At 59.5% G+C, this 19019-nt stretch overlaps 1 protein-coding gene across 2 annotated transcripts in view; it reads right to left on the bottom strand.

Moving 5' to 3' along the window:
* The window catches only part of COL4A2 (collagen type IV alpha 2 chain), a 160502-nt gene that overhangs the window by 9000 nt on the left and 132483 nt on the right, over positions 1-19019 (bottom strand). For both annotated transcript variants that reach the window (XM_055543011.1, XM_055543010.1), the window contains exons 23-39: positions 18616-18688; positions 18424-18530; positions 17100-17301; positions 16420-16479; positions 14853-14909; positions 13634-13741; positions 10728-10949; positions 9649-9810; positions 8848-9018; positions 8033-8176; positions 6706-6828; positions 6323-6504; positions 5569-5632; positions 5315-5389; positions 2398-2505; positions 1726-1833; positions 746-817 (exon numbers count right to left, since the gene is read on the bottom strand). In XM_055543011.1, the coding sequence (XP_055398986.1) occupies positions 746-817; positions 1726-1833; positions 2398-2505; positions 5315-5389; positions 5569-5632; positions 6323-6504; positions 6706-6828; positions 8033-8176; positions 8848-9018; positions 9649-9810; positions 10728-10949; positions 13634-13741; positions 14853-14909; positions 16420-16479; positions 17100-17301; positions 18424-18530; positions 18616-18688 (2038 nt within the window). The remainder of the gene's footprint in view (positions 1-745; positions 818-1725; positions 1834-2397; positions 2506-5314; positions 5390-5568; positions 5633-6322; positions 6505-6705; positions 6829-8032; positions 8177-8847; positions 9019-9648; positions 9811-10727; positions 10950-13633; positions 13742-14852; positions 14910-16419; positions 16480-17099; positions 17302-18423; positions 18531-18615; positions 18689-19019) is intronic.

Raw genomic sequence — 19019 nt, 5'->3', positions numbered from 1 at the left:
ACTTTACAAATATTACTCGTCCAGTGAATACATTTTAAAAATGAAATGATGACTGAGCATTAAGATTTAAGATGAAAGGAACTAAGTTTAAAATAAAGAACTATCTGGGAAGTGGCCGAGAGTTTTGCACATCCAAGCGTAAAAAGGAAGCCTAAAGCAGAAAGGGGGTTCCATTCCCTGTGAGGAACACAGCCGCGCACGATGGTGTGCGGAGGTCACAGAAGCGGGGAGCCGTGCAAACCTCACAGTCACTGGCTTTCGGAGACGATGGACTCGGTGTCTCCTCCAGGCAGCCCCGCCCGCCCTGCACACCAACCACCGCTCTGAGTGCCATTGTCTTGTCCGAACCCAAACCCATGTGCTGATTCCTAAGGCCCCACGTGGTGGGATCTGGTGGAGGGCCTTGGAGAGGTGATCGGGGTTAGAGGAGGCCCCTAGGGTGGGCCCCCGCCAAGAAGAGACACCCAAGAGCTCATCTCCGCCGTGTCAGGACAGAGAAGACCCGAGAACACGGTCCTCGTCCGGATCCCCTGCACCGGCACCCCCCACCCCGGACCTCCAGGCTCAGAGCTGTGAGGAGCCCCCGCTACTGTGTAAGCCCCCCGGTCTGTGCAGCAGCCAGTGGGACCGAGTCCCTGCGGCCTCAGGGACGGGCCGTCCAGCTCTCTGAGCCCCCAACCACCCCAAGTCCCCGATGGCCCCCCAGGGGCCCCCCACTGCTGGGTGTGGCCTCGGGGCTCCCTACCTGGGGATCCCGGGAAGCCTTTGCTGCCTGGCAGACCGTGCAATCCGCTGATGCCTCGGAGGCCGGGCAGACCTGTGGGGGAGCCTCAGGGTTAGTTCTCAGGAGAGCAGAGAGACCCCCAGTGCAGCCAGATGCTTCGATTTGCTGCGGGACGGTCGTCCACCCAGCGTGTTCAGTGTCGGTCGCTCGGCCGTGTCCGACTCTTTGCGACCCTGTGGACTTGTAGTCCACCAGGCTCCTCCATCCATGGAATTCTCTAGGTGAGAATACTGGAGTGGGCTGCCATGCCCTTCTCCAGGGGATCTTCCCCACCCAGGGATGGAACCTGGGTCTCCCGCATTGCAGGTGGGTTCTTTACCATCTGAGCCACCAGGGGAGCCCCCGCTGTGTTCAAAGGCGGGACCACCAGGAAGTAGCTCAGCAAATACTGGGATGTGTCAGTCAGTCCCTCCCACGTCGCCGGAGAGAAACATTAACTTAAGAACTGTCTTCCTGGAATCTTTTCACAGACTCCTCACAGCCAGAGGGGGGCTGGGCAGTGCTGCGGGTGTTTCTTCCCGACACGCAGGTCACTGTGTGTAAAAGCTGTGCTAGGAAGCCGCGGCCTGGCACCGCGTCTATCCCCCTGGATTTCTGGAGATCAGCCTCTCTAAAGCAGGACATGGGACCCAGGCCACAGCTCCTCTTGTGATGGGGGCAGTGAAGGCGGGGTCAGGGTGCGCCCCCTGAACTGGACACGCGAGCGGCCGAGGCCGTGTCCTCTGAGCAGGGCCATCCAGGCCAGGCCGTGGAGCCCTCAGGCCCTTCAAGGGCGGCGCAGGTCCCGGCTCCGTGGGGACCCTCGCCCCATCCCCATGCTGGCACTGCCCGGGTGCTGACCGAGGATCACCCTGAGGTCTCCCGGCAGGTTGTGCTCAGCCTTCTGGGGAGGAAACACCTCTCCGCAGGCATGGTTTCTGGGACGGGGAGGCTCGTCTTACCTGGTAAGCCTGGGTTCCCCGGCCAGCCAGAGTCTCCTTTGATGCCAGGCGCTCCGGCCCGTCCTGGGTCTCCTTGAGGCCCCTGGAGTCCTGTCAGTCCTGGAAAGCCTGGGGGACAGACACATCCTTCAGGGGGCACGCAGGCACCCCGAGGCCTCCTGGCCTCCAGCTAAGGGGCTGGGTGGGTAAGGACCAGCGTCCCCTTCACTTGGCCTTGGCGGTGTGAGCATAGCCTGGCCATCAGAAGAGCTCGCCTGTGCATATTCTCATTCTTGGGTCCACACGGGAGCCTGGGCACAGCCCAGAGGCCCTCCAAGGGTCAGCCTCCCTGCGGTCACAAACACCGGGCAACAGCGGGCACAACAGCAGCAAGAAAAATCACCAAAGGGCTTCCCTCCTGTAACTCGGCCTCTGACGAGCTCCGCGGCTCAGACACCAAAAGGGGCTGTCAGAGCACGTACAGAGAGACAGGCAGACACACAGCCTCGGCCGTCAGTCCCGCGCGTCCCGCACAGCCGGGCTGTGTGCACGTGGGGACGGACACGCGGGGGGAGCTCCTGGCTGTGACTGCAGGGGACGAGCAGACAGGCAGAACCGGCCGGCCTTGTTCTGGGCCCGCGGAGACTGCGGGCTCAGCCGCACCAGGAGGGCGGTGTGACCGCTGGACCTTACCTTTTTGCCCTTTGAATCCAGGGGGGCCCTGGACTCCGGCCAGGCCGGTGATCCCCGGAAAGCCGATATCACCCTCAGTGCCTCTCAAGCCGAAGGATCCCTTTTGACCTGGAACCACAGATGCACTGCTTGGAACAATCAACCCACAGCTGCCGTGCCATTGGGGCTTAAGGTGTGTGGGGTTCAGGGGTGCCTGGTAAAGGCTTGTGGGGTCAGGGGTAAGGGTAGAGGCTCGTGGAATCAGGGGTGTGGGTAAAGGCTCGTGGAATCAGGGATGCGAGTAAAGGCTCGTGGGGTTCAAGGATGCGGGTAAAGGCTTGTGGGGTCGGGGGTGAGGGTAAAGGCCCGTGGGGTTCAGGGGTGCGGGTAAAGGCTCGTGGAATCAGGGATGCGAGTAAATTCTCGTGGGGTTCAGGGGTGCGGGTAAAGGCTCGTGGGGTCAGGGGTGCGGGTAAAGGCTCGTGGAATCAGGGGTGTGGGTAAAGGCTTGTGGAATCAGGGATGCGAGTAAAGGCTCGTGGGGTTCAGGGGTGAGGGTAAAGGCTCATGGGGTCGGGGGTGCGGGTAAAGGCCCGTGGGGTCAGGGGTAAGGGTAAAGGCCCGTGGGGTCAGGGGTGCGGGTAAAGGCTCGTGGAATCAGGGGTGTGGGTAAAGGCTCGTGGAATCAGGGATGTGAGTAAAGGCTCGTGGGGTTCAAGGATGCGGGTAAAGGCTTGTGGGGTCAGGGGTAAGGGTAAAGGCTCGTGGAATCAGGGGTGTGGGTAAAGGCTTGTGGAATCAGGGATGCGAGTAAAGGCTCGTGGGGTTCAGGGGTTCAGGTAAAGGCTCGTGGAATCAGGGATGCAAGTAAAGGCTCATGGGGTTCAGGGGTGAGGGTAAAGGCTTGTGGGGTCGGGGGTGAGGGTAAAGGCCCGTGGGGTTCAGGGGTGCGAGTAAAGACTCGTGGGGTTCAGGGGTGAGGGTAAAGGCCCGTGGGGTCGGGGGTGCCTGGAAAAGGATGCTGCCTCCCCGCGGGTGCTCCCCTTGTGAGTGGGTATGCAGATCTTGACCTGTGCTTCCCTCAGCCTGATTTCCCCCGACTCCTGCGCAGCACCTGTGGTCTGGACGGCTTTGTGCGGCCCCTCCCGCTGGAGTGCTGGAGTGCGTGAGCCAGGACACCGTGGACAGGACAGAGTGTCGCCTCGGGCCCAGGCCACACATGCGCCTCTGCTCTCACTCTGTCCCTGCTCTGCAGGAAGCCAGCTGCCTCGTCGTGAGGACATTGAGCAGCCCCGGGAGAGGCCCTCCCACCAGGACCACCTTGGCCTTGGGTGGTCCCGCCCAGTCCAGCCTTCAGGTGAGGCGGCCCTGCCGACCTCACGATAGAGTCTCATGAGAACCACCCTGTTCCTGAATTCCTGGCCTCAGAAATGGTCAGCGTACAGCTGCCGTGGTGCTCTGAGGCACAGTGTTTGGTGCCTTGGTGGGTGGCAGCAGATGGCTCACCTGAGCGGCAGATCCCTCGTCTGAACAGTGGATCCCTCATCTGAGTGGCAGATCCCTCATCTGAGCGGCAGATCCCTCTATCTGAGCAGTGGATCCCTCATCTGAGCAGCGGATCCCTCATCTGAGCAGTAGATCCCTCATCTGAGTGGTGGATCCCTCATCTGAGCAATGGATCCCTCATCTGAGCAGTGGATCCCTCATCTGAGTGGCAGATCCCTCATCTGAGCATCAGATCCCTCTAACTGAGCAGCAGATTCCTCATCTGAGCAGTGGATCCCTCATCTGAGCGGCAGATCCCTCATCTGAGTGGCGGATCCCTCATCTGAGTGGCAGACCCCTCATCTGAGCAGTGGATCCCTCATCTGAGTGGCAGACCCCTCATCTGAGCGGCAGATCCCTCATCTGAGCACTTGCTGATATGTGTGGTGCTGGGGAATCTGGAGAGTTAGTCAAGCAGGAGATGTTTGAGCCTTTCAGGTCTGGATCACGCCTGGAATCTGCCCTTTAAATGAACTCCTTGGGCAAAGCTGCTTATTGGCAGACTTAGATTCCGGGCCACACATTTTGGTGTTTCTGGGACGCTAATTAATTATTTTGGATGGGAGATCCAGCCAGCCTGAGGCATCACGTGTCTGGGACGAGAGCCATCGGGAGACCAAAAGATGGATCCACAGGAGTCCAGAGGAGCTCATAGGCGGGGCTGCCTGGCCCTAAGTGTCACTTAGGATCTGACCCCAGCTAGACCGACCACCCCTTCCCATCCTGAAGCTCGTTCTCATTAAAGAACCAGCTCAGCACCCTCTTCATTGGTCAATCACGCGAACAGACTCCTTCACCCTGAGCATTCCTAGGAGCACTTGGCCAGGGGTGCGGGGGGGTGTCTCCTGAGATAGAAACCCAGGAAGGAGCATCTAGTCCAAGTCCCTTGGGATGTGACCACCAGCAGGAATTCTGACCTTGAACTTCAGTGATGCTTACAGAGGGGGCGTGACACCCCCTGACGTCCATAGGCTGGGGGGGTTGCCTTCCTTGTTGTCTTACTCAGGAGAGGGGTCTGACTCCCACCTGCTTTTCCTCTAGACCCTTCACCGCTTGCAGGGGCTCCAGCCATTGCATCATCTGCTTTGTGCCTCATCATCCCAGTAGCCCAGGCTCACGAGGTACAGTGTAGAGGCTGCAGCGACTCCCAGCACCAAGCGCTGCTTCCCGCCACCTTCCCTTGCAGGGAGATACAGGCTTCCTGACGTCCTCACACTCAATGTAATAAAAAATCCCACTCTTCCTTGCATGTTGGGCTTGGAGACCTCAGACCAGCCCTACAACGTGGTCCGTGGGCTCACTAGGTAATGGCACGGTACACGAGCCAGCTCACGAGTGACTGCAGAGGAGGGGCAGGGTTGCCGAGGACGGGGGACATGGATGGCTTGGGTACCTGGTATTCCGGTGGTGCCCCGCTCCCCCTTCAGGCCCGGGCTCCCGGGTAGATCTATCGTGTCTCCGATGTCACCTGTCATGTGTGGAAAAGATGGCTGAGGTCAGGTCTCCTGCGTAACTTCTATGGTACTACAATCTGAATACGAGTGATTTGCTTCTAAATGACTAAGAGCACCCGTGGGCCCGCCATCCCCATGCTGCCCAGGGTGCTCTAGATCGGGGGTGGCCTGTTTTTTCCCCAGCAACACTCACCGAAGTCACCAGTGGGGCCGACCTCGCCGAAGAGGCCAGCTCTCCCGGGAGCGCCCTTGTCACCCTGGAGCAAAGTCAAACAGGAAACCATCTTACAGGCCGTTCATGAGGTCTGCAGTTTTGAAGGGTGAGCATACCCAGCTATTGTGCTAAAACCAGTTCTCAAGGTTTTTATGCCATCATTTTGTAGAAAAGTCCTCAAGTTTTCCAGTGCAATACAGTAATAGCAGATGGTCCACACACTTGTTCTTACTAAACTGCAAAGTAGTGACCATAGCAGTTTTCTTTTTGGCCACACCCTGCGTGGTGTGTGGGGTCTTGGTTCCCCAGCCAGGGATCAAACCCGCAGCTCCTGCAGAGCAAGGCGGAGTCTCCACCGTGGGACCGTCAGGGAAGTCCCAACAGTGGCAGTTTTATTGCAATTAATAACGTCAGTGACACAGTAACGGCTGTGGGGATAATCAGGACTGCACCCTGCCCTCTGCCAGGCTGACCCGGGCAAATGCTTCGGATCCCAACTCAGGACCCCGCTGCAGCCTCAGAGCAGCTCTGTGAGGCGGGTCCCGTTATCTCCCCACATTTGAGAGGGGAGGCAAAGAGAGGCGCAGAGACTTTCCCAGAGGCATTCAGCTCCTAAGTGAGATGTTAGCTTGGCTTGCTGACCCTTACTGGACCTGTCAGCCCCACGCTGTGGACCGCAGTGCTCGGGCCAGCAGGCCATAGGGAGAGGCGCTCCCAGGAGGCGTCCACTTACCCTACTGCCCGTGAAGCCTTGGAACCCCATGATTCCGGGGGAGCCGGGCACGCCAGGGAACCCCGGGGAGCCGGGCACACCAGGGATTCCAGTGTCTCCTTTGACTCCTTTGATGTGGCCGGGTCTCCCGGGCAGCCCTGGGATTCCTGACAGCCCAGGGATACCTGGCATTCCGGGAAGGCCTGCAGGAAGAGGGCCATGACTTTCTGGGGACCATGCTCTGCTTCCCAGCCTCCGGGAACCACCCCAGCCCCTCAGGCAGACCTCAGGTGTCGGGAGGGCTGCAGAGCGTGGATGTGGGCACAGGGGCGCCCCTGCCACGCCCTCAGACGTATCAGGGCCAGGCGGGCAGGCTGCCAGCTCCGAGTCAGGCCGGGCCTCACCTTTCAGGCCCAGGTACCCTTTCAGTCCCATGGGGCCTTCGTCTCCCTTCTCTCCTTTGATGTCTTTCATCCCTGGCTCGATGAGAGGGGGCGGTCCTGGGGGCCCGGGGTCTCCTCGGCTGCCTGGAAGGGAGTAGAATGTGGTCACTGCCTGGACCTCCGAGGCAGGCGTTAGCACACATGTTCGGAAGGCTGCTTGGCCGCGTCGGCCTTACTGACTTCCTTTCTGTGGAGCCCGGGTCCTGCTGGGCTGAGCCCCGGGTGGCAAGGCTCCCCTGAGACTCCGAGCTGGGGTCCCAGGTGACAGGAAACCCCATCCTTCCCACCACTGCTGACTTCAGAACATCTCCACCCCCCCAGAGGACTCTGCGCCCACAAGCGGTCCCCGCCTCTGTCTCCCCTCTCTCAGCAACTGAAACCACCGACTCCCTTCCTGTCTCTGTGGATCGGCCTGTTCAGGACATTTCAACAAACGGAAGCAGGTAATACGTGGCACAATATTTTCAAGTTTCATCTGTGTTGTTGTAGTATGTGTCAGAGCCTAATTCTTTTTCGTAGGTGAATAGTATTCCTCCACATGGCCAGGCCATGTTTTCTTTATCTGTGGTGGTTGTCGGAGTTTGTTTCTGGCTGGGGCTACTGTGTGAAGCACTCTGCCATGAAATTCGTGCATGAGTTTCTGTGTGGACCTGTTTCAGCTCTCATCCAGGAGTGCACAGCCGGGAGGAGATTTGCCAGGTAATTCTGTTTGCCTTTCTAAGGCACCGCCAGCTTCTCCACCCCGGATGCACCAGGTGAGATTCCCCCCAGCGGGGTCTGAGGCTCCAGGTCTTTGCATCCCCATCCATGCTTGTTATCAATAACTCAGTAATTTTAGAGACGGTGATGACACTTTCAGAACAAGGGTGTCTGAACAAACATCATGGAAACACAGCTTGTTGGGAACACTCTTCCTCAACGCGCGCCTCCCACGGGGTGGGCCCGGGGCTTGGTCCAGGCTCCCTCCTGGGGGTCACCGTCTCTCTGCATGGAGTGGATCTGTCCACCTGCATTGCCGTGTCCCTCTTTCACCAAAGGTGCTTCCTGCCCTTCAGAATATACCTGGGATGCATTTCTCAGGATGTTTTGGTTCTTAAAGCCCGGTCAGTTTGGTTCTCAAGTGTCCTTCGGCTAGGGGCACTCCCTTATTACACAGCCAGTGCGCTGTGGCAGGGACCAAGTTCCTGGAGCTAGTTTCTTCTGTAACGGTGTCTAGTGTGTGGGTTCCTGGGACACTGTTCTGAGCTCCGCTGAAAGCAAGTCTCAGTCTGGCTGAGAGGGGACATACCTTTCACACCTGGTTCACCAGCCAGGCCCTTCAGCCCCGGAATTCCGAAAAACCCTGCCTCTCCTTTGATTCCCGGGAGCCCAGGTCTGCCCTTGAGGCCGAGCATGCCTTCAAAGCCGTCCATCCCGGGGGAGCCCCTGGCCCCTACAGAGAGAACAAGAAACACGCTGGGTTAGGCACAGATGCTCAGCGCAGTGGCAGCCCCTCTGTGACTTGCGTGAGGAGGCGCTGAGACTCTCAACCTCAGTATGGTTTCTCAGTGGGGCTTCTCAGCACTTCCTAAGGGGACCGTCTGCGCCATGAGGGCAGAGTCAGCCTGTGGGCCATTGGGGACCAGACGCAAGGCCACTGCCAGTGGACACAAAGAGGAAACTGGAAGTCACTGCTCTGTGGTCTTTCTACCGGGTTAGAAAGAGGTCCCAGGAGTCAGCATGGTGCCGGCGCTGCAAAGGCCAGAGAACAGAGCTGGTGCCCCCGCTTCAGTCAAGGGCCAGAGGGCCCCGCCTCACGCTCGAGCAGGGAGATCGAAGCTGGGGACCAAGCTCTTCTCTTTGCTGCGGTATCTGTTCAGCAGCCAGCCTCTGGACCTGAATCCCGTCTCCCGGGGGAGTGCCCCTGACAGATAGTAAGGCCTGCTCCTCAGACACCACCCCTGCCCCACCGTGGTACGTAGACACACTGGCACAGCGGTCACAGCCTGGGCAGCGTCCGCAGCCCCCAGGGCCCAGAGCCGGCAGGCACTCCAAGGCGGGCACTCCACCCTGCGGGGCTGCCCCCCGCCCCCAGGCAGACCCACGGTCGTGCTCTGCGCTCACCTTTCAGTCCCGGGGCACCGGGCATTCCAGACACTCCTTTAAATCCGGGGTGTCCGGGGTGACCTCTCTCTCCCTGCTGCCCAGGGTCTCCTCTGTCCCCAGAGCCGCCTTTCATGCCCACGGGGCCAGGGACGCCGGTCTCCCCCGGCTCTCCTCTGTCGCCAGGCAGACCTGTCAGGAGAGGGAGGGACATAAGACATGATGAACTGGCCACACAGAGGGAACTCCTCTCAGGATACCTTGGAGACCTCGGCCATAACAGCTTTTGGTTAGAAAACGTCTGGGAAGGACGCTGGGAAGTGTGACCTCAGAGGTGAGCGTCAAGGTGTGAGTGGTGGACCCTCCTGTCTGGTGACATGCGTGTCCTGAACCTGTTACCGGCTGGATTGTGTCCCTGCAGAGCACGCATGTCTCAGCCCCAGACCGTGGGATGTGATGGCATTCAGAGCTGGCCTTCAGAGAGGGGGCTGAGGTTAATTAAACGAGCTTGCGAGGATGACCCTAAGCCAGGATGATGGGTGTCCTTATAGAAAAAAGACATGAGGATGCCGGCACAGGAGGTGTCCCTGTGAGGGCCTGGGGAGAAGCCAGCCGGCTGCCCACCACGGAGACGGGGCCCGGGAGGGAGCAGCTCTGCCGCTGCCGTGACTGTGGGCTTCCAGCCTCCGACTGCGGAAGGATGAACTCCTGTCCCGAGCCGGGCCGTGTGCGGCGCTTTCAGAGCCCCGGCGGCTCTGCAGGGCAGGTTCCCGAGGGCACATCTGAGCGCCCCCTCCACTACATGGGAGCGTGGGTCCTTACCTTGAAAGCCGGGGGCGCCCGGGGGCCCCAAGGGCCCCTCCCGACCAGGCGCTCCTGGGAAGCCGTGCTGTCCTGGCGGCCCTGGCAGTCCCGGCTGGCCCGAGAGTCCCGGGGAGCCCGGCTGGCCCTTCTGGCCTGGCATCCCTGGCATGCCCTGGCTTCCTGCGGGAGGGGAGATGAGACCGTGAAGCCAGGCCCGCATGGCTCACCGCAGGGGACAGCTCCTCCTCAGTGCTGTTGCCGGGGGACGTCACGTCCCACACCCCAGAGGCAGCCCCGGTCAGCCTGGGCTCGGACGCTGGGCTGAAGACAGCACAGGTGATATCCTAACAGCTGATGCCTCTCTGATGGAGACCCCACACGGCCTGGCGGTCACCCCACCCACTCCAGCAACACAAGCCCATGGAAGTCTGCACTCTGGGCTCTCAGGGCCCGCTTTGCACAAACTGGACACGCAAAGCTTTGGGTACCTTGTTCACACACCAGTCAACGGGCACCCTGCCGCCTTGCTGAACATGCATGGGTGAGGTGGTGAACGTCACGTTTTCTAAACCCGTCCCTTTTGCACCCACACCTTGAGCTGTGTGCCAGACCATCTGTCTTCCTCGCAAGCCCTCTCTGAGCACAGCCCACCCCTGGCTTCTTCACGTCGACCGCACCCGTCCTGCAGCCGTGGGCCCCCACACCGGTTCCCGCCCGCCTGGGACCAGTGCGAGTCCGTGGCCGGTGGGGAACTGGACCACGCACCTTGAGGTGAGTGGCGGGCAGGCGAAGATTCACCTGCCGCTCCCCATTACTCCCAGCCCCCCTCCCCATCCACGGAGGAACTGTTTCCACGAAACCGGCCCCTGGTGCCAAAACGGCTGGGGACCCCTGGCGTACACAGCACAGCGATCGCTGCTCTAGAACGTTCTGAAGGAACGCCGGAACAAAGAGGACAAGTGGGACGGAGACCCATGGTCCCGCGTGTGGTCCTGGGCTTCTCCCCTAGCCCCCAGGAGGGATTCTCGACCCCGACCCCCGCCAGGAGCCTCGGAGCAGTGGCCCTGCGCCCCCTCTCCTTTGCCTCCGTGACTTACCCCTGAAGCCAGGTGGGCCTCTTTCTCCGGGAGGGCCCTTCAGTCCGGGGCGTCCAGGCAGTCCAGAGTCTCCCCGGGGCCCGGGCTGGGCCCCCAGCACTTCTCCAGGAAGGCCCCTGTCCCCTGGGGGCCCGACTGGCCCCGGTAGGCCGGAGGCGCCAGGGAGTCCATCCAGGCCAGGGGGGCCCACTGCACCTTTGGAGCCGCGGGGTCCCATGAACCCTGAAAGGAAACAGGGCGTCCCCATAAGCAGAGGTCAGCACCAGAAAGAGACTGGAGACGGCGGGGGCCTGCTGTGGGGGGTCAGCTCGAGCGCCCGCCGCATCTCTGGTCTCGAACCCACACGGATCCCAGGGGTGTCCTTCTGCCTCCCAGAGTCTGACCCCAGCCCTGTGTGGTAGCTACGGTGGACCAGGGGGCGGCCGGGTCAGCGCTCCCTGGACTGAAGCCCTCAGCATTCGTGGGTCTGGGGTCATGAACAGGGAGGTTGTGGACACCAGCGGGCAGGCCTGAATGAGGAACAGGCTTTCACAAGCACCGTGACCTCCTCCAGTCTGATGAGGCCACATCTGACTCGCTGGCCAGTTCCTGCCGTTTAAGCCTGCTCGGCTGGGCGCACGAACTGTGATTCCCAAATCCCCTTCGTTTTCAAGGCAAGAAGGTATTAACATACTAGCAACCTAACCGTCCTATAGGTTGATGCTACGATGCCTTTATGGGAGATGAAGCTGCATTCGTGCTGGGGTGGGATCACCTCTGCAGGAGAACGTGACATTTTCTCTTAAAGGCAAAATGCTTGTAGGTTTTGCCTCTTCGCTTTGCATTTACATTTAAAGTTGCACTTGCTCACCTTCCAGTGTCTACAAAAGCCTGTATTTGGGATGGATGCTTTTTCTATAATAAAATGTTATCATTTGTGGAAAAAAAATGAATTAGCATCCTCTCAAAACGATTCTCACTTCACTTCAGCACACGCGCTGTCACCAAAGGGACAAAGCTGTAACTTCTCAACATCCCAGGTGGGCGGCAAATGTGGAAACACTTCCCTTTGCTTCTCTCCAAGGCCTTGATAACAGACACAGGGGGCAGGCTTCCTAGTTCTGCAAATCATGGAGCAACACGTGAAAGGCACGGTCCCCGCGGCCTGGGACACTGACTCCAGGAAGAAGGCCTATCAGAGGCTGATCCTGGACTGTAAGTTTAGGAGTAGACCAGTTGGCGGGGTGCAGGACAGGGAAGGGACACAGTTCAGCTATTCTTTGCTGAACACGTTTGCTAAGGGTCTACATGTGAGGAATCCACTGTTCTGCGTGAGTCCAGACATCTGGAATGTTCTCTTTAGTTCCTGGATCTTGGTTGAAAGGAATGCTGACAGGCTGGAGAGCAGTCACAGAAGGACGGGCGATTTCTGCAGGCACAGACACTGAGTCATAAAAAGAAATGTTTGCATTCCTGGTGTCAGGTCTGCCCACTTGCGAGATGTCTATGGGGCGTGTGGCCATGGTTTCCCCTTGTGGGTGAGGGGTGGTTATGGAGCAGAACCACTGACTCAAGGAACAATCAACGGAGACCTCCTGGGAGGCAGGCTTCATTCCAACTGAGAACTTTCTAGGAGAGTTTCGATGTTTCACCAGTGTGGGGCGGCGAGAGTGATTCCAGGGAGCCTAGGAGAGGATGTAGCCGGGATCCTGCAGCGGATGTTTGGCTTGGTGGGAGGGCTTCAGTGAAACCATCTATAGCTTTGTTCAGATAACATGATTCCCCAGTGCCTGGCCCTCTGTGTACCAAGTAACACAGTTGGGCTTCCGCACCCACTCCGAGCCGGGACCCCAAAGGGACAGCTGTGTCTGGGGTCACTGAGTCGTTTTCCAGGGTGTGTGGACACGCAGGCAGGTACTGCCAACTTCTGCCCACCGTTCATTACTGGAAGCATGCTCATTTCCCTCCATATACAGCTAAAGGGTTTAAGCTCTTTTAGCCACTCAATGGCTCCCATGATGCTTTGCTGGGTCAAATGTAGATGAAATGGTTTGAACTGCTGACTCAGACAAGCTGTAAACTGCAGCGCAGACGGGCAACACTGTGAACAGCAAAACACAGGTGTTCTTTGTGTGGTATCCAGTGAGTGATCAGCAGATCAGATATTGATGATGAGGGCTCAGAGGGTAAGCTTATGTGTCCTTCAGTTCAGTTCAGTCGCTCAGTCCTGTCCGACTCTTTGCGACCCCATGAATCGCAGCACGCCAGGCCTCCCTGTCCATCACCAACTCCTGGAGTTCACTGAGACTCAAGTCCAACGAGTCAGTGATGCCATCCAGCCATCTCATCCTCTGTCGTCCCCTTCTCCTCCTGCCCCCAATCCCTCCCAGCATCAGACTCTTTTCCAATGAGTCAACTCTTCACATGAGGTGGCCAAAGTACTGGAGTTTCAGCTTTAGCATCATTCCTTCCAAAGAAATCCCAGGGCTGATCTCCTTCAGGGTGGACTGGTTGGATCTCCTTGCAGTCCAAGGGACCCTCAAGAGTCTTCTCCAACACCACAGTTCAAAAGCATCAATTCTTCGGCGCTCAGCCTTCTTCACAGTCCAACTCTCACATCCATACATGACCACAGGAAAAACCATAGCCTTGACTAGACGGACCTTTGTTGGCAAATGCCTCATATCCACCAGAGAAAAACCTTTCTGCCTACCTTTTTTTTTTTCCATGCAAGATCTGTAAGTTTCTTCCACAAAAGATCAGCAATGAAAAGGGAGACATTTTTTAATTTCCCAAGGATGAGCGAAAATTGTCATCGAACATGTGTTGACAGTTTCTAAACGTTAAGACAAGGGAGCTGGGGCACCCAGATCATACACAGTCCTTCCCCGAACCTACAGGGCCGAACGGCACCCCACCCAACTCACCTGGGGGTCCTGGGAATCCCTCTCGACCTGGATCTCCCGGGAGACCCTTGAGCCCTGGCGCTCCATCGGCTCCTGAAAATCCTGGAATTCCTCTGAGGCCTTTGGCACCTAAATGACCCAGAGAGACCGGGACACACGTCAGAGCTGCGAGGAGACCCCAGCAGGAGGGGGACAGAGGGGGTCAAGGCCGGCCCCTGACCCCACACGGTCTCTTAGGAAACTGGGAAGTGATGAGCCCAGGGAACGTCAGCCCAGAAACAGCACCCCTGGCAGCTGACAGGGCTAAGTGCGGGTCTACACTAGCACCTGAGGGTGGGTCTACACCGGCAGCTGAGGGTCGGTCTACACCGGCAGCTGAGTGTGGGTCTACACCGGCAGCTGAATGTGGGTCTACACCGGCAACTGAGGGTGGGTCTACACCGGCAATTGAGGGTTGGTCTACACCAGCAACTGAGGGGCAGTCTACACTAGAAACTGTCGGTCTACACTGGCAATTGAGGGTCAGTCTACACTGGCAGCTGAGGGGCGGTCTACACCAGCAAAAGACGGTGGGTCTACACCAGCAAAAGAGGGTCAGTCTACACCAGCAACTGAGGGTGGGTCTACACCAGCAGCTGAGGGGCGGTCTACACTAGAAACTGTCAGTCTACACCAGCAGCTGAGGGTCAGTCTACACCGGCAGCTGAGGGTGGGTCTACACCAGCAAAAGACGGTGGGTCTACACCAGCAGCTGAGGGGCGGTCTACACCAGCAACTGAGGGGTGGTCTATACCGGCAGCTGAGGGTCAGTATAGACCAGCAATGGAACTTCGATCTACACCAGAAGCTGCGTGCTGTTCATGCCCCTCTCCTCTCACCTGACGAGTGTACCTTCTGGGCTCTGCTTCCCCTGGACCCGCTGAAAACGGTCTCTGAGCCCATCCCCCAGGGGTGGTAAGCACTCTGGGGGCAGCAGCCTTGGTGCCTGTGTGGGGTCCACGGCGGACAGGCCTCTCCAGGGCTTGGGCAGGGAGGGTCATGGAGGGCCGTGTGGACGACAGGCTCAGGGTTCAACTAGCTTCCTGCAGTGATGAGCGCAAGCCAGCCCCCCGCAGAAGCAGCTGAGCAGTACTGTACCAAGAACCCGGGACGTCTGGGCAGGGGGGCCACCAGGGGCAGAGAAGGAGGGCCAGAGAAGGTGGGGACGCTCCGAGCAGGGAGGGAAGGGCTTTCCCATTACCTGGGGGGCCGGGGAGACCCGGCTGGCCTGGGGATCCCTTGGGTCCTCCAGCACAACCTGCCAAGAGAGAAGAGGGCCGTCTTAACCACTGTGCACACCCGGCCTCACGGCGTCGGACGTTGCTAAGGTCAAGAGCATCGGCTGTGAAAACCTGCTTCCATTTAACGATCAGGGTGATCTGATGATTCAATTAATCTCGATGCTGATACAACTTTAATTTCACTGTGTAATGCAATCGTAATGTTAATGTAAAATGCAAATGAAGGCAGTCCCGTCGGAGGCTAACGGGGGCCGTGCTGGTGACGGGGGTCCCCCTCATCAGGGCAAATCAGCCTCGTTCATCTGGGCCCCCCCATCCACGTCAGCCAGTATGGACGCCTTTCTTTGTCTGGAAATTTCACCAGGGATGGAGGAAGACTTCGAAAGATGCTCTGTGACTTTGATTACGTTCAGAACCGGCCACCACTTGCTGCTGGGTTGTGCAGACGAAACCCGGCGGTGGCCGTCTCTGGCTGGGGATACCACGCAGCGGCGTTTTGTCAGACCGGGGATCTGCGCAGGGGCAGCGGTTCTTTGAGAGGCCTTTTGTCTGTTGGCCTGGGGTCTGGCAGGGCGCCTACCTTGGCCGCACCTGGTGGCCAGCGAGGAGCTGTGGGCTTCCCTGCCACAGGAGCAGTGCAGGTGCAGACACGGCCAGCCCAGGCCATCGAAAGAAAGGGCCCTGGACGTCTTCAGGGGGCCGGGCCTCCAGCCTGCAGAGTCGCACCCCTAGGGCCTTCTTGCAGCTGCAAGACTGGCCTGAGCCCTGGAAGCTCCTGGGTTGCTGTTCCCGATCTGCACCCTGGCCAGAGTGCCTGACCCACCCGCACACCCCGTGGCGGGGCCCACAGGTCCTGATGCTCTTCTCCAACGCCAGCCTGCACCTTGGGAGGCAGCCCCAGACCTCGACTCCCACAGGCGAGCTGCCGCAGCCCCGATGTCCAGATGGCCTGCCAGCCTCTTCGACTCTGAAAACCTCACCCTCTGCGCTCTGCTCTTCAGATCCTGAGCGGGCGCCCCCTGGACTCATCCCTCTGCCTGGCTCCCCTCCTCAGCTTCTAGGCCCCCGGCTGGAGACTTCACCTGTCTGATGGCAGCCGGGTCCACTTCTGGACTGCCCCCGCCCCTCCACGGAGCCAGGGTCACCGGGCCTCCTGTTTATATCCATCGGCCCTGCTGTGTCAGGCACTCATTCATGGCTGGACCAAAGTCTTCTCACATGTGGACCTGATCCTCACCCTGTTTAATGGGTCAATAACGCACAGCTGTCCTTCACACACATACAGACACATGTTCTGGGTGAGAAAGCACTTATCCGTTGAGTCTTACTGACCCTGTAAACAGAGGCTTTGTACTGTAGGGGCAACTTGGTGACACGTGGTCATCCCCGGCCCTGCCCTGGATTCTAAGGGGAGTCCGCATGTGTTTCTACTCTGTGGGCAGCTCCGTGCCCCCGGCGGGACCCTTGGCCGTTCTCCATGAGCACAAACTCTATAAACGGCTTCTAAGGGCCCTGTCGTGACAGTACCTGGCTGGATGGTCTCCTGTCCGTCTGCTCCGATGGGTCTTTTCACACCCGAGTCACAATCTGGGAGAGAGACAGGGTGAGGCGATTGTGCAACAGTGGAAAGTGCCTGGCTTATCTGTGTGTGCACGCGCGTGCATGTGGGTGCGTGGTGGTGGGAAGGCTGGGGTGGGCGGGGCACTGGAGGCCCGTCTCGGAACCTCGGTGCTCAGCCTCTGTGCGTCCAGCACGGGTGCGGCCCGCGCTGGGTCTGGAAGACCCCGAGGGCGGTGGTGCGCGCGCGCTGGGTCGGTGGTGCGCGCGCTGGGTCGGTGGTGCGCGCGCTGGGTCGGTGGTGCGCGCGCGCTGGGTCGGTGGTGCGCGCGCTGGGTCGGTGGTGCGCGCGCTGGGTCGGTGGTGCGCGCGCTGGGTCGGTGGTGCGCGCGCGCTGGGTCGGTGGTGCGCGCGCTGGGTCGGTGGTGCGCGCGCTGGGTCGGTGGTGCGCGCGCTGGGTCGGTGGTGCGCGCGCTGGGTCGCTGGTGCGCGCGCGCTGGGTCGCTGGTGCGCGCGCGTGCTGAGAACTGAGGCAGCAGCAAGCACCTCGTGTGACCCCCCGCACCTCCCCCCCCACACACGCTGGAGAAGAGCAGCAGGGGCAGAAGCACCGTGTCTCACGACCGTAGAGGCGAGCCTGGGCCTCGTACCGATCTGTCCTGGAGCGCCGGGGAGGCCGGGAGGCCCCGGGAAGCCTGGTGGTCCGGGCAGCCCAGCATCGCCGGGGAAGCCGCGCTCGCCTTTGGGGCCTGGCAGGCCCAGTCCTTGGGGGCCCCTCTCTCCTGGAAGGCCCTTCGTGCCGGGGGCTCCTGGTTGGCCTGCGTCCCCTGGGAGGCCTTTGATGCCATCGCCCTGTGAGAAATGCAGAACATCTCTTACAACACATGGAAGCCTCAAGGACAGCCATCTTGCCAGGCTCGCTGCCTTGATGCCCGAATTCCACGCTATGGACACGGGGCAGAAGACAGCAGGGATGAACAAAACCCCAGTCACGGTCTGGCCAGGTCACAGAAATAAAGGACAGACATCACAACAGCCATGAACAAGACTCTAGAGGATGGGAATCTGAGTACTTTTCTTTTCCAAGCTCTGCTTGGACCTTCATTTTCAGGAGGAATTCTTTGAGAGATCAGTTAGGCAGAGATCTGGCTAAACAGGGCAGGAACACATTATTTTATCTTTAGGACTTAGCACCTGTTACTGGTCTCCTATTCCGAAGGGGCAGTGCAGTGGTAAACAGGAGGAAGTCTTTGGACGAGAAAGAACAGCGAGCTTGTTAGAATAAGGAGAGATGGTGGGACCAGCAGAGCGGAAGCTGGGAGGCAGAGAGCTCCCCCACGTTCAGTTCACTCCGCTCCTCGGGCTGGGATGAGCTCGGAGCGGGGAGGAGGACCCTGGTGTGCGTGGCCACCGGCCCCTCGCTGTCCGCCCTCCATCTTCCCGCAGAAACGCGGCTCCCCCACATCCAGTTCACCCCGCTCCTCGGGCTGGGATGAGCTCGGAGCGGGGAGGAGGACCCTGGTGTGCGTGGCCACCCGCCCCTCGCTGTCCGCCCTCCGTCTCCCGCAGAAACGCGGCTGGGGCTCTGCCTCTATCACACACACTCTCTTGCAACACGGGTGAGCATGTGTCGCAAAAGCGAAGTTGTGTGTTTTACAAGCAATCCTGGAGAAAGTGTTCCCCCCTCCATCTAGGAATCTTCAGCTGGCAGAGGGGGCGGGTCTCTCATGCTACATTACGGCAGGAGGAATGTTTATTTCCGCTTTTTCTTTCAAATGTTCACTCTGGGCTTGGCTCCAACCCCAATCACTGTTTCCTTAAAAACTATGATTCCTGCTCATCAAAAGAGGACAGGTTGAGCTGGGAGGATGTCGTGCTGGTGAGTACCTCCGATGCTCAGGTGTGTGAGAACGTGGCTGACGAGGCTGAGGGCTGAGCCCCCTCTCCGCTCCCCGCACCCCCCGAGGTACTCACGGGAGGGCCTGGGAGTCCGTGGAACCCATCGAGCCCAGGGGGTCCTGGGATGCCGTCGCTACCTTTCAGCCCTGGCACGCCTGGGACGCCTGGCTGGCCCCGCTCACCTGGGGGAGGAGCGCGGTGTGAGTCTACCCTTCCAGGGCGAACAGAGGGTGAACGGCCTTAGACCTGCCGCCCACAGAGACTCACCTTTGGTGGTGATGGTCCTGGAGTCTCCCTTCATCCCTTTGGGCCCAGGGGGACCGACGTTACCAGGGGCTCCCTATGGAAACAGACACACAGTTCCTTCTTTCTCCACCCTGGTCGGGGCCTCCGAGAAGACAACGATTCCTGCTCATACGACTTGAGGGCCTTTACCTGGCATCAAGCCCAGAGCCAGACACTTTTGTCTGGACTGCCCCGTGCCATGGCCACCAACCACCAATGGCCACGGGGCACTTGAACGGGGCCGGTGGAACTCAGATGCTGACTGTAAAATTTTAAGTAGCTAAAACTTAGGGGACGTAGTCACACATGGCTGGATGCAGAAAGAACCTTGCCGCTCAGCGTGTGGTCCGCAGGTGGGCAGCTCTGGCCTCCCCAGGAGCTTGTCA

This window comes from Bubalus kerabau, chromosome 12 (assembly GCF_029407905.1).
Source record: "Bubalus kerabau isolate K-KA32 ecotype Philippines breed swamp buffalo chromosome 12, PCC_UOA_SB_1v2, whole genome shotgun sequence".
NCBI lineage: Eukaryota > Metazoa > Chordata > Mammalia > Artiodactyla > Bovidae > Bubalus > Bubalus kerabau.
This window is presented reverse-complemented; position numbering and strand designations above follow the sequence as displayed.